We start from the raw sequence: 14,039 nt of genomic DNA, 5'->3' as shown, positions 1-14,039 counted from the left end.
TGAAGCCCCTCTGACCTAGTGGCCCCTGGGATGGGTCCCTGGTTCTCTTGCATCGCAGCAGCCCTCTGGAGGGCACCCCCCAGTCTTCCTGCATCCCAGCAGTCCCTGGGTCACACCCCCTGCAGTCCTAAACCCCACCCTTCCCCCCAGATCCCTACCCCCTGGGTCATTCCCACATCCCAGCAGCCCCCTGGAGGTCACCCCCAGTCTTCCTGCATCCCGGTAGCTTCTGGGGCTGGACTCACCAAGACGGGCGGCCTGCTTGGCCTTCTTGTGGGCGCGGCGGGTGTCGTCACGCAGCTGGATGATGACCTGCAGCACACGCAGGAAAAACCGCTGCGTGGACGTCTTGGCTGTGAGCAGTGACATGGAGGGCAGCTGCAGCTCCCGCCCACCCAGTGCCCGCCGCTGTGATGCCACGATCACCACATTCTCCGCCACGTCGAACCTGCCCAGAAGGGGCCACAGGGGTCAGTGGGGGCGATATTGGGGGGAGGGGGGGTATTATGAGCTTCAGGGGCAAGACGGGGGTTGTCAGGAGCTGGAGGGTGTGGAGGGCATTGAGGAAGTCAATGGAAGGAGGGGATTGGGAGTTAGGAGGTGGATGGGAGGTAAAAAAATCAGCGGTGGGGGGTACTGGGTGTTGGGAAGGACAAAGAGACATAGGGGTGTAAAGGGCAGGATGGGGGAAGGCATGATCATGGGGTGGGTACAACAGGAATCTGGGAGAGGGATCAGGACCTGGCCCTGCCAAGACCCTGGGGTCACTGCCACTATCGCAGCACACCCAGGGCCTGTCCCAACCAACGCTCTGTCAGGCACCCTATGGAAGCTGTAAAGGGGGCATTTCAAGCAGCCAAAGAGGCTCGAGGATAGTTTTGGAGGGGGCTACGAAGCATCTGAGGTGGCCATGGGGCTGTGGGGAGGCTGAGGGAACTCTGAGAAGATTTGGGGGCCATGGGGAGCTCTGAAGGATTTGCGAGGGCTGTGAAGGACAGAGAGACTGTGGAGGTTTCGGAGGGCTGTAAAGGGTTTTGGGGGGAGATTATGGGAGGTTGTGGAAGATTTGGAGAGTCTTGGAGGGTTATGAGGAGCTGTGGAAGAGTTTGGGAGGCCACAGGGGAGCCACAGGAAGCCTGACCTGCTCTGCATCTTGCCCTTGCTGCGGGCGCTGAGGGCTGGCTCATCAGGCAGCCCGTCGGGGGACAGCACCTCACCCTGTGCCCGCCGCTGTTGCTCCAGGTTGTACTCACGCAACTCAGCCAGCAGTGTCCCTGGGGGGGTGGAAACCGGGACAGGGAGGTTGTGGCTAGCTCTGGAGGAGAGTGCTACCTCCATCAAACCCTGCCACAGCCTACCAGGCCTTGGCCCTGCCCAGTCCCCAAAGCCCTTAACTCTTGGCCCCCACTCAATTTATTCAGGACATGACTGCCCCCCACATAATCCCATCCCTCCAGCTTATTCCACCCCAGACTCCACCTCTCCCAGATGTACCACCCCCAAGCCTAGCTTTCTAAGCCCCTCCCCACATGAGGCTCCCCCACCTTAGCCCTGGCCTTCACAAACATGTCCTCTCCCTTTATATAGGCTTGCCAGCCCCACCCCAAGTCCTGCAGGCACCACACCCCTGCATAGGTTCCACCCCTTACCTCTTAGCCTCACCGCTAATCAATACAGCCTCTTGCCTTATATAGCCTTGCCACTGCCTCCCCAAGACCCTGGAGATCACCCCCCTCTCCTTGCAGAAGCTCCACCCCCACTGATACACCCTCTTACCCTATATAACCCTACCCTCCCTCTTCAGCCCCTCCCCCAGGACCTGGAGGCTCTGTCCCCTGTACCTATCTGCTTGCAGAGTGTGTAGCCAAGCTGGCGAGCGCCACTGAGCAAGAGCCGCAGCACTGTGTCGCGTGTGGCTGGGTCCCCCCGTGACAGCTGCAGCAGTACGTTGGCCGCGTCCTCCAGCCCCTCCTCTGAGCACGAGTGTGATGTCAGCACCTGAAGTGTGGGGCAGGGTTAGCCGAGGGGGCGAGGCCAGGCCTTCCCACACTCCCTACTCAAAAGACCCAAGAGCATCCATGCCAATCCTGTCTCCTACAGCAACCCCCTACCCACAAAGCCCTGGGGAGGCAGTCGCACCAAACCCACCAATCCCACCCTGGGGCAGCCATGCCAGGCCCCACAATTCCACCACTAACCCACAATGACAAGGCAGCCACACTAAATCCTCCCGTCCTTCCAAGAAGCCTTTGGGGCACTCACACCTATCCCTCCCCTAACCACAATGCCCCAGGGCCTGACAACCCTCCCATCCTTCCCAGAAGTCCTTGAGGCACCTATGCTATCTCCTTCCCGTCCCCACCCCCTATACCCCTGGGCAGCCATGCCAGCCCTCCCAATCCTTTCCAGAAGACTTTGGAGGCCCCTTGCCAAACCATCCCCACCCGAACCCTACTCGTAATGCCCTGGGGCAGCCACTTCAACTCCTCCCCACAACATCTTGGGGCCACCCCCCCCCCCAGGGGCTGGATCACCCCCACCCCCAAGTTTCTCACCTCCACAGAAAGCTGGAGCTGGCCCTCAGTTAGGCCTGAGGCAGCCATTTTGTTTTCAGGGCTGCCACCACCACCCTCACTTGCCTTGGCTGGAGACTTGCTCTTGACTAGAACGAGGAGACAAGGGTTAAAATGTCCATCACAAAATGCACTGAGACAGGTAGGCATGGCCCTTTCCCCACCCACCCACTTTCCCAAAAGCCCCCAGGGCAGCTGTACCTACCTTCTTCCTTCTCAGAAGCCCTTGAACCCCTTCTCTGTCCCTTCAGGCCCAGGGCCACCCACCCCTAAAGACAATGCTCTTGGGGCAGCCACACCCCCAGACCCTACAGAAGCCATGTCTACTCCATCATGCCCAGAAAGTCTCACCAAACGCCTCATGGCTCCACTCTTGACCCACAATGCCAGGGCCATACCAAGCCCTCCCAACCTGCACCTGTACCCACAATGCTCTAGGGTAGTCATGCCAACCCCCTGCCAGTCTTTCCCATAAGACTTCAGGGAAGTCACACCAACCCTTTCATACTCTCAGCCCTTATCCACAATGCCCTGGGGCACCCATACCAAACTCTCCCAATCCCTCACCCCTAGGGCCTGCCCTGTGCTCCCCACAGCTCACCTGACCCAGTGGTACTGGCTGCTGCTGAGGTCACGGTGCCTGCAGTGATAGCAGCTGCAGCGGCAGGGGCAGTGTTGTGATTGGTGGCTGGCCCCTCACTAGCAGCAGGGGCAGGTGGGGGCACAGTGGGGGCCTTGTTCTCAGGCAGGGCAATGGAGATGAGGGAGAGGAGCCGCAGCAGCTTCTCAGTGAGCAAAGCACTGCGGCGGATGACAGGGTGGGCCAGCATGTTCATGAGCTGGCCCAGGGGTGAGGCCTCCAGGCTGCAGGGCGTGCTCTCACCCTCGGCCCCTGCACTCACTGGCCCGGCCTTCACTGAGTTCTTGCCCTTGCGGCTCACATTCATGTTGTCCAGTTTCACCAACAGGTCCCAGAAGTCTGTTGAGATCCCAGTGCTGCCCCCTGTGGCAGAGGCAGGGGTGGCAGCAGTGGTTCCAGCCCCACCTCCAGCTGCCAGGCCAGGGGAGGGGCTGCCCAAGGGCTTGGCTCCCCGCTCCCGATCGCTTTCGCAGGGCGCCTCTTTGGTCCGCTGCTGTGTGAAGTGGCTGGGGAATACCTGCGAGTAGAAGAGGGGAGATGTGGCTGGATCTGAGGTGGTGAACAAGGTTGAAATGCAGCTGGCTCTGGGGTGGAGCAGCTGCATATAATGGTGCTCATAAAAAGACCTTGTCTGGACCTAAAATGTGGCTGACCCTGGGATGGGGCATCTAGGGAAACAGCTACATAAAACAATACCCACAAGGAGGGCTTGTCTGGCGTCACAATGCAGCTGGCTCTGGGGCAGGTGGGGTGTTGGGGAACTGCCATATAACACTGCCTTCAGAAACCTTACCTTGTACCCTGCCTTCATTCTGACAGTTACTCCCCCCACACCTCCTTCTTGTACCCTTTTACTCCTAGAGTGCTCCCATGTGCCCCAACATCCCCCTCCACCCCCCCCCATGGTGCCTCGTAGTGCCCAGCAGCCACTTCCACCCCCCCCCCCCTCCCACCGCATAGCTCCCTGGTGCCCCTCCAACCACCCCACCCCCTGGTGCCTCAGTAGCCCCCCACCGCCTCAGTATCTCCTAGTGCCCCAGCTCTGTGTTGTTCCCCCCCCGTGGCCCTAGCAACACGCCTAGCACTCCACAGATCCCCAGTAATCCTCCCTTATCCCCACAGCCCTCTTGCCACTCCCTCACCTCCCAGTGCCCCAGCACCCACCCACTGCTCCCTCTTGTCCCCAACAATACCCTTGGGGTCCCTGTAGCCACTCTACAATACCACCAGGCACTGCAGTATGCCCCTTGCCTCCCTAGTGCCCCAGAACCCCTTCCCACTTGCCTTGTGCCCTAGCACCTGCTTCAAAAGGTCCCCCTACTGGTCCAGCACCCCCAGCCACCCCCTTACACTTGTAGTGCCTTAGAACCCCCCTCCTTGGCTCACCTTTGCCAGCTGGATGAGGGTGTCGAGCACGTGGCGGCACACCACTGGTGCTGCCTGCGGGTGGATGTGGACAGTGGCACCAGGGGGTGGGGCATGGCGGTCTGTGTGTTTGCGCCCACCCCCTCCACTGGCTCCGCCCCCTCCTCCACTAGTTCCACCCCCTCCTCCAGCTCCGATCCCTCCTCCTCCACGCTGGATCTGGAAGATGTTGGTGCGGCAGCCCAGGGCAGCATCCATGGACACAGAGAGCCATGACAGCTGCCCAGAGCTCTTGGCCTCCATCTTATGCAGGAGGTCTAGGGGACGGGGCTCTGGTGAGGGGGCAGGACCTGCCTTGGCCCCACCCCGCTTTCCTTTGTCCTCTAGGGGGGCAGCAGCAGAGGCCAGCAGAGGCTTGGGGGTCTCAAGGCAGAGCTCGCTCTCGCTGCTGCGCTGGAGGATGGAGAGGAGGCTGCGGATGACCCAGCTGCGGGTGGGTGCATGGTAGCACAGGTTGCGCAGCACACGGTGGAGACGGCTTGTGTTCAGCTTGGGCTCATCCACAAAGAGCAGCACCAGCAGGCATGACAGTGCCTCATGGTCCAGCAGCAGGCGGCCGCGGAGGCGCAGCAGGCTGTCTACTGCACTGCTTGATGGCCTGGATGGGAGGCAGCAACAGGGGGAGAGGAGAGACACAGGGGGTGAAGAGACACAGGTGTTTGGGAAGGGAGGAGGGCTTGCCCTCCCCCTAACCTCTGGCAGAGCCCACCTGTTGGGCAGAGGAGTGGGGAGGAGAAACCAGGTGTCCAGAAGGGCAGGAGTCCTACCACCTTCACAACCCCAGAGGGAGCCTGGCCGCTGGGTGGAGAATGCAGGCATTCGGATAGGCCCAATACACCTGCTGGCTTCCCACAGTAAGGTTAGAACCTGCATGTCTGGGCTCCCCTCAGAACCTGTTTTAACCCTCCCGGGGCAGGGCATGGAGACCCAGCTGTCTGGGTTTCTATCAGCCCCTGCTCTCTTCTTGGGGCCAGAAAGGCTTCCATCAGTCCCCGCTCTAAACCAGGCACTTAGGCCCCTATAGCTCTCTGTATGGGGTGGGGAACCCAGGTGTTCAGGCTCCCACTCTAACCCCCCCACCCTCCTGGGGCCAGGAAGGGGACCCCAGGTAACCAAGCTCCCTTTAGCTCCTGCTCTAATCCCTCTTGATGCAGGGCTGGGAGGGGACCCAGGCATACAGTACCTGCTGTGGCTGCTGCTGCCACCCATATGGAAAGTGCCACCTCTCTGCACGGCCAGGCGTGTGTACTGCACCCCACGGTTTCCGCTCAGGCGGCTTGTAAAAGCTGCAGAGATGGGGAGACCATGAGCATGGGGCTGGGGAATGGCTAGCTGACCATAATGCTGCCTGAGGGAGATGGAGGTAACAGCCAGTTCTGGGATGGAGTGGATGAGGAATGGCAGAGTATCACACCAAGGCACGGCAGAATTCAATTTTTATCAGCGAATGTTGATAAACATTAATTTCACCTCCCATTTGCAGACTGACAGGATAATAATTTCCATTGCCAATAATCAAAATTTACAGAAAGTGGACGTAAGGAAAAAAAAAAAAAAAGACAGCTGATGGGGTGTATGAGGACAGGGGCAGCAGTCCTGCAGAACTATGCTGACTGTAATGTGGACTACAACTCCCAGAAACCCCATGACACTGGGAACAAAGGAAGAGGAAGTGACAAAGCAGAGAAGGCAGTCCTACAGTAATACTGTTTGTCAGGGCAGGGGGTTAAACAGCACTACAATAATAGCACATTGTCATTAATAAATTGTCTGCCCCCCATGCCCCTAATTTCACAAAATCCTGAAAACGTTAATTGATAAAGAAATCAAAACAAACACTAAAAATAAACCTTTATGTTTTTGTCCAAGTCATTAAAAAAAAATTGAATTCTGCCAAGCTTAATAATGAAACCCATGGGGAGGGCTGAGATGCACCCAGTTCGGAGATGGGGCAGCTGGGGAAACAGCTGACTATAATGCCCAATGGAGGGGGCTGAAGTGCAGCCAGCTCTGGGGTGGGGGGCTGGGGAGTGGCTGAGTATGACACTGCCTGGGGAGGGCCCCCAATGCAGACAGTTCTGGGGTAGGGCAACTCATGAATGGCCGAGTATGTCCCATGGAAGGGTCAGTTAGGCCCAGCTCTGGGGTGGGGCAACAGGGGAACAGCCAAGCAGAATACCCCCTCATGGGGGTTCATCATGGGGGCACAGAAGGGAATTGGTGAGGCTTTACTCACCAAGGTGCCCCTGGGGGTTACAGGAAATAATGGCCATAAGCTAGCAGAGAGCAGATTTAGACTAGACATTAGGAAGAACTTCTTCACAGTTAGAGTGGCCAAGGTCTGGAATGGGCTCCCAAGGGAGGTGGTGCTCTCCCCTACCCTAGGGGTCTTCAAGAGGAGGTTAGATAGGCATCTAGCTGGGGTCATCTAAACCCAGCACTCTTTCCTGCCTATGCAGGGAGTTGGACTCGATGATCTATTGAGGTCCCTTCCGACCCTAACATCTATGAATCTCAAAGGGGTGGGGCTGAGGTGCAGCCAGCTCTGGGGTGCAACAGCTGAGACTGGTCAAGTATAACACCCCATAGAGAGAGATGAGATGCAGCCAGCTCTGGGGCAAGGTATAACATGAGGGGGGGGGTGCTACCATAGGGAAGGGGAGGCATGGAATCTGGGGGTACTGCAGGCCAGAATGTGCCCAGCTCTGAGTTGGAATGGCCAAATGGAACACTGGAAAGACAAGAGATCTGGGGACACCAGATGCTGAGATTTGCCTATCTAACTATGAGAGGGAGGTGGGGAAACAGCCGAGTGTGGAACATGGAAAGGATGGCTGACCCGGGGGCTGTGGCAGGTCAGCATGTGCCCAGCCCTGGAGGGGAAGCAGCCAAGTAGAACACTAAAGGGCAGGAGATGGGGATTTGGGGATGCTGCTGAGCAAGATGCACCCAGTTCTGGGGTGAAACTGGCAGGAAAGCAGCCGAGTGGAGCACCACTGGCCAGGGGAGGGAGTGGTGGTGGGGAAGCTGGGGATGTCTCTGGGCTAGATGCACTCAGCTTTGGGGTGGAACAGCCAGGGGAGTGGCTGAGTGGAATACCTCTCTGCTGTGGTGGGGGGGTTGAATCTGGAGACATCTCTGGGCTGGATGTGCCCAGCTATGGGCTGGAACAAGGGAGCAAAACACTGCAGGAACAAGGGGTCTGGGAATACCAGAGGCTGGAATGTGTCCAGCTCTGGGGTGGAACAGGTAGGAAAGCAGCCGAGCTGAACAGTGTTGGTTAGGATGTACCCAACTCTGAGGCAGAATGGCCAAGTGGAATGCTGCAGGGACAAAGGGTGCAGGAACACCAGGGGCTGGGATGCACCCAGCTCTGGGGTCGAAGGCCACAGCATGGGGGACTCACCAGGGCTGCGCAGGATGGCAGACAGGGCAGAGGTGCTGGAGTGGCCGAAGAGGCGCTCGTGCATGAGCTGGCGTTGCCGGGCCTCCTGCTCACGCCGCAGTGCTTGGGCCTCAGCAGCAATGTCAGGGGGCATAACAGCCAGCACCGAGTCCTCCATGTCCTCTAGCACTGAGCGCCGCAGCTCTGACGGCAGTGTCTGGATGAAAGTCACCGGGTCCAGTGGCGAGTCTGAGCTTGCACCTGTTGCCAGCTCCCGCCGCTGCTGTTCTGCCCGCTGTTGGGCCAGCACCTGGGGGTGGGGGGTGTTAGTGATGGCCACACCTCTACTGGGAGCCAGGCCGTGACTCATTTGTGCCAGGCCCTTTGGTGCTGTTAGGCTGGCCACACACACACACACACTCTTCTCTCTCTCTCTCTCTAAGGGAAGATATAAGCATCCTGTGATGGGGGGGGGGGGAAGGGACACGACAGTGTTGTCAGAGGAGTGTTAAGAGGGTGACAGTGGGAACAGGCCCTGCCCTATCAGAAGCCACCCTCCTAGTCAGCTTGGCTCCACCCCTATCAGAAACCCCACCTCCAGGCAGCTCAGCCCCATGTTGGAAGCCCCACCCTCAGCCTGCTCAGACCCCCTATCATAAGCCCTGCCCCAGGCCACAGGTGGACAAGAACCCAGGGGTCTTGGTCACCCACCCCCTTCCCTGTTAAGCTCCATTCCACTCTGGTATAGGCCCTCCCCTTGCCAGAAGCTCCACCCCCTTTGCTGCAGACCTTGCTGGTGCCAAAGAGCACCTCCCACTTTAGGTATAATCTCCTGCCCCTGCTAGAAACCACACCCCCTTTGCTATATGCCACATTAGAAGCCCCTCACACCTCTGCTAAATTCCTCCCCCTACTAAAAGACCCTCCCACCTTAGCTACAAGGTGCCAAAGGTGAGGCTATACACCTCTCCCACCTTAGCTATAAGCCTCAGCCCCTGCCAAAGTCCCCGCCCCTGGGCAGCACCCACCTCCTCCTGGATTGCAGGGGGCAGGGCAGCCAGGAACTCAGGGCTGACCTCGGTGACGCTGGGGTTGCCCACAACAGGGGGTGCAGGGACAGCAGGAGCAGGGGGTGCCCGGGCAGGTGGCCGGATGCCCAGCTGGTTCTGTAGCACCTCACGCCGGATGTCGTCAGGCAGTGCTGCCAGGAACGACGGGTCCACACCCTCTGGGAGGTTGATGCCTGCAGGTGTGGTGAGGGTGTGGAAATGGGACATATGGGGTGTTAGTGGTGGCCAGATCTGGGGTGGAGCAGATAGGGAACAGCCTAGTATAACATGGTAAAGGGGAGCCCAAAATGAAGCCAGCTCTGGATGGAGGTGAATAGAGAATGGCTAACTATAAAAATGGTACACACAGGGGTGAGATACAGCCAGCTCTGGTGGCTGAGGAACCTTAACACTACATAGAAAAGGCAGAGATGCAGCCAACTCTGGGTTGGGGCAGCTAAAGAATGGCAGGGTATAGCACTGCATAAGTCAGACTTGCGGCCAGATCTAGGGGGAGGTGGCTAGGAAGCAGCTGAGTATAACCCCACATAGGCAGGATTGAAATGCAGCCAGGTTGGGGGCAGAGTAGCTGGGGAACGGCCAAGTATAACAGAGTACAAGGGAGCCCAAAATGCAGCCACCTCTAGGATGGGATGGCTGGGAAACACCAAGGGTATAACACAGTACAATGGAGGCCAAAAATGCAGTCAGTTCTGAGGTGGGGCAGGTGGGCACCAGCTGAGTGTAACATGGCCTAGAGGGAGCCATCTCTGGGGCAGAGTGGCTGAATATAACCCCAAACAGGCATGGCTAAGATGCACTCAGCTCTGGGGTAGGCAACAGCCAAGTGTAACACCACTCAGAGAAAGCAGAGATGCATGCAGTCAGCTTTGGGGCAGAATGGCAGTGTATAACCTTGCATGCACAGCTGAGACATGCCCAGCTCCAGCCATCTCTGGAGTAGAGACGCCGAGTATAACCCCACTCAGGCATAGCTGAGATATGCCCAGCTCTAGGGTGTGGCAGCCATGGCCCTACCCAGATGCCTGGGTCCCCTGCCTGCCTCACCTGCCAGGGGGTCATCCTCTTCACTGCTGGTGGAGGGCAGTGGCTCATCCAGGATGCCACGCGAGTCAGCACCTGAGATAGCTACAGCCGAGTCCCGTGTGGACGAGCTCTCCGAGGACGAGGCTGGGGGTGAGCTGGGGCGGGGCAGCAGGAGGTCAGCTCCAGGAAAGCCCCCACTCCAGGCTCCCCCACTATCCCCCCTTTTATCCCCCCCTTTCCTCAATCTGACCCCATAACCCCTGCTTCTCCCCCTGCCTTTATCTGCCCACCCCCTGGTACCCATACCCCTTCTATGGCCTCCATATGCCATGTCTCCCCCTGCCCAGTGCTCCCTTCCCTTTATCTACCCCACAGCCCTATCTGCCTCCTCGCATGGCCCCCATCTCCACTTCTACCTGCCCCTGTCCCCCACTGCCGTCTGCCCCCTCCCATTCCCCCCAAAGTCTCCTCCCAGACCCCCCCAACTGCCCACATCACCCCTCCCAGCCTCCACAGACTACTCCCCACCTGCTTCCCTCCCATGATCCCTACTTCCTCTCACCTGCCCCCCACCACTACCCCTATCTCCCCCCCAGTACCTCTGCCCCCATTTCCTCCTCTCAAGCCCCAGCTTACCTGTCCTCACCCGGGTGCCCAGTCTCAGCCTGCCCCTCGGGGCCTGGGGGCAGCCCTTCGGGGCCTACGGGAGTAGGACCTGGGGGGGTGGGTGGGGCTGGCTCAGGGGCACTGCCTCCTGGGGGCCCTTCAGCCCCGCCCTCCTCCAGGGTGCAGGAGGCCAGGCTGCTGGTGTCCATGGGTGAACCCTCCAGCTGGCTGCTCACGGCCGTCAGTGCATCCGAGTCCTCAGCCCGCTCCGGTGATAGAGAGGCTGGGGGAGTTAAGGGGTGGGAGTAATGGTGAAGAACCTAGTTATTGAGATGCCGCCACACCCCCTGATTAGACCCTGGATTGAGGAGAGAGCCCAGGTGTCTGGGACTCCCAGCCAGCCCTGTACTAACTCCACCCAGCATGGGGAGAGAACCCAGGTGTCTGGGGTTCCTAGCCACCCCTGGTCTAACTGCTCCAGCTCCTTCCAAGAATGGGGAGAGAACCCAGGCATATGGGCTCCTGGTGCACCCGATTCAATCCCTGAGGTTGCACAGCCCACTCCTAGACCTGGGAGAACTAATGTGTCTCCCCCCCAAAAGGGCTGGGACCCAAGTGTCTGGACCTCCCCGCTCTTTCCCAGGAAGGTGGGGAAAAACCCAGGCATACAGGGCAGGGGGGAAATAACCCAGGTATCCAAGTCTCCCTGCAGGCTGGGGACTCAGACAACTGGGCACTCACTGATGGTGGGGGCAGGTGACAGTTCCATCTGGGTGGCCTCTGCGTCGGGCCGCCCAGGTCCTGGGTCCTCAGCAGGCAGCAGCAGGGTGCCGGGGCCTTCGGCACCCCCTGGCTCCACGCCCACGGTCCCTGGCATTGGCCCTGGCTCCAGCCCCGCCTGGGCCCCGCCCTCAGGCCCCTCTGCACCTGGCGAGGTGCCCACCCGCTCTGCCGAGGGAGAGAGGCTGCGGCTCAGGTATGGGACCCAGGAGTCTGGGCTCCCAGGCCCCTGTGATACCCCACCACACAGGACTGGAAGAGAACCTAGGCAACCAGAACTCCCAAGGGCCTGTTCTAATCCCGCCTCTACTCCCCTCCCAGAGCCAGGAGAGAACCCAGGTATCTGGGCTCCCATGGACCTGTGCTAACACCCCTGCAGGGCCACGAGGGAACCCTGGCATTGGTGCTCTCAGGCCCCAGCTCTATAACCCTCCCCGCCGACTCCTCTCCCAGGGCCAAAAAAACCCCCAGGCATCTGGGCTCCCAGGCTCTGCTCCTAAACTCCAAGTTAGGAGAGAACCCAGGTGTCCAGGTTCCCAGCTCTAACCCCCTGCTCCCCCTCCCCTCTGCCTTCCTGGAGCTGGACAGAACCCCAGTATCCGGATGAACCCTGCTCCCTGCAGTAAGGGCCAGCACCAGGGAAAGTAGTAAGTTGTATAGTTACCTCGACACCGGGGCTCCAATCCCGACCCCCCAACGATACAACTTACTACCTCACCCTAGTGCTGGCAGCAAGGAACCCAGGTATCTGGGTTCCCAGCCACCCACCAGCCCCTTCCCCCCCAATCTGGGTTGGAACCCAGATGTCTTGCTCTCTCCTCTCCCTCAGCCCCCACCCCTCTTGGAACCCAGGCATCCAGGCTCCCAGCTCTTCCTATGCACATCCTCCAGCTCTGGGACGGAACCCAGGTGTCCATGCTCTCACCTCCTCTCCCATTCTCTGGCTCTGGGATAAAAGCCAGGCATCCAGGGGCTCCCCATACCCTCCAGCTCTGGGATACAACCCAGGTGTCTGGCCCTGGCTTGTTTCCTCCCAGGACCCTAATAGGCAGGACCCAGGCACCTGGGTGGAAGCGGTGAGAGGGGAACAGCGCAGGAAAGACAGTAGGCTGTATAGTTATCTCCGCGCGGGTGTGACCCAGAACTATACAATCTACTACCTCAGCCCACGCCGCCCGGCAGCGATGGTAATGGTGCTGGTGCATGGGGCAGCCTGTAAGGGGCGCTGTGGGGTAGAGGGGGTAGAGGCAGGGCACATTACCTGCCAAGCTCTGCTCCGCGGGGCTGGGTGATGGCACAGTGGCTCCCTGTGGGGGGACATGGGAGAGTGAGGGAGGGGTGGGTCTGACCCCTTTAAGACTTTGATCTGGGGGGAGAACTGCCCTCTTTAAGGATCTGATCTTAGGGAAGTGGGAGGGCTGGATCCTATAGGGCCCTGGTCTGGGGCAAGATAAACTGCCTCCTAAAGAACCCTGATCTGGGAGGACCTGTCCTTTTTAAGGCTCTGATCCTGGGGGTGGCTGTCCCAGATCGGGATGGGAGGTAGGTGTTCCCTATAGCAGCATTCCTCAACCTGTGGGTTGCAACATTATATGAAAGGATCACAAACAAACTTTAAAAATGGATTCTCCTTTAAAGGAGAAAAACATGGGAAACTTGTTTTTTCCCTTGCAGGCTGCCCAGCCTACAAGAAGCTGCTTGGGGCTCCCCACACCCCACACAACCCCTCCTTCCCCCCACTGCCCCACACACTAGGGGGCTGGGGCTTGGAGGCAGGAGGCTGTGGGTCAGGAGAGAGGGGCACTGGCCATCAATGTTTACAAATGGGTCCTGGTACAAAAAAGGTTGAGAACTACTGCCCTACAGGACCCTGATACAAGGGTACTTGCTAGGTGGGAGCATGTCTCCTATATAACTCTGACAGGAGAGGGCCTGCCCAAGCTGGGCAAGGTGTCCCCAATAGGGCCCCAATCTGTAGGCTGGCTGACCATACTTTTAAAGAAATCCAAGACACTGCACTGCGCTCCCCCTCCCACCTTGCCATGGCTGCTTCCTCAGTGCAGTGCAGGAGATGCAATGTCCAGCCCAGCCTGCCCCCATCACTGCTCAGGAGGAGACAGGCCAGGCAGTGTGGCATCAATCCAGTATTTTTACTTCTATTTTTTACTGACTGAGCGTGGCTTGTCAACTGGCTCAGGCACTGGGACAGCCTAAAAAATCTGGAACTGTCCTTGCCAAACCTGAATGAATGGTCACCCTATTTATAGGGCAGTTCGCAGAGGGGGCTGCTCCCTATAGGACCTTGATCTGGCAGTACTTGCTGGGTGGGATCACATCCCCCACATGGCTCCAATCTGGAGGTGGGGAAGCTATCCCCTACAGCAGGGGTGTCCAACTTTTTGAATGTTGTGCTGAATTATGAACTTTATCTCCCAGTGGGCCGGCGAGCCATATTCAAAGACCTCACAGGAAGCGGTATTACATCACCCCTCCAAAACGAAAGTACAGTGTTTACATTAGTTTCCCATCACAGC

The 14,039-nt window shown here is 58.8% G+C and overlaps 1 protein-coding gene across 7 annotated transcripts in view; it reads right to left on the bottom strand.

Moving 5' to 3' along the window:
* Positions 1–14,039, bottom strand: part of HUWE1 (HECT, UBA and WWE domain containing E3 ubiquitin protein ligase 1) — an 82,853-nt gene that overhangs the window by 14,446 nt on the left and 54,368 nt on the right. For 6 of the 7 annotated variants that reach the window (XM_059732559.1, XM_059732558.1, XM_059732560.1 and 3 more), the window contains 13 exons: positions 12,767–12,812; positions 11,467–11,673; positions 10,756–11,008; positions 10,141–10,274; positions 9,052–9,266; positions 8,045–8,333; positions 5,822–5,924; positions 4,600–5,236; positions 3,175–3,730; positions 2,556–2,662; positions 1,842–1,998; positions 1,142–1,274; positions 246–448 (listed from right to left, as the gene is read on the bottom strand). In XM_059732559.1, the coding sequence (XP_059588542.1) occupies positions 246–448; positions 1,142–1,274; positions 1,842–1,998; positions 2,556–2,662; positions 3,175–3,730; positions 4,600–5,236; positions 5,822–5,924; positions 8,045–8,333; positions 9,052–9,266; positions 10,141–10,274; positions 10,756–11,008; positions 11,467–11,673; positions 12,767–12,812 (3,040 nt within the window). The remainder of the gene's footprint in view (positions 1–245; positions 449–1,141; positions 1,275–1,841; positions 1,999–2,555; positions 2,663–3,174; positions 3,731–4,599; positions 5,237–5,821; positions 5,925–8,044; positions 8,334–9,051; positions 9,267–10,140; positions 10,275–10,755; positions 11,009–11,466; positions 11,674–12,766; positions 12,813–14,039) is intronic. The other variant, XM_059732563.1, reaches the window with a different exon arrangement.

This window comes from Alligator mississippiensis, chromosome 8, assembly GCF_030867095.1.
Source record: "Alligator mississippiensis isolate rAllMis1 chromosome 8, rAllMis1, whole genome shotgun sequence".
Taxonomy (NCBI): domain Eukaryota; kingdom Metazoa; phylum Chordata; order Crocodylia; family Alligatoridae; genus Alligator; species Alligator mississippiensis.
Note: the sequence above shows the minus strand (reverse complement) of the source record. Positions and strands in the feature narration are given on the sequence as shown.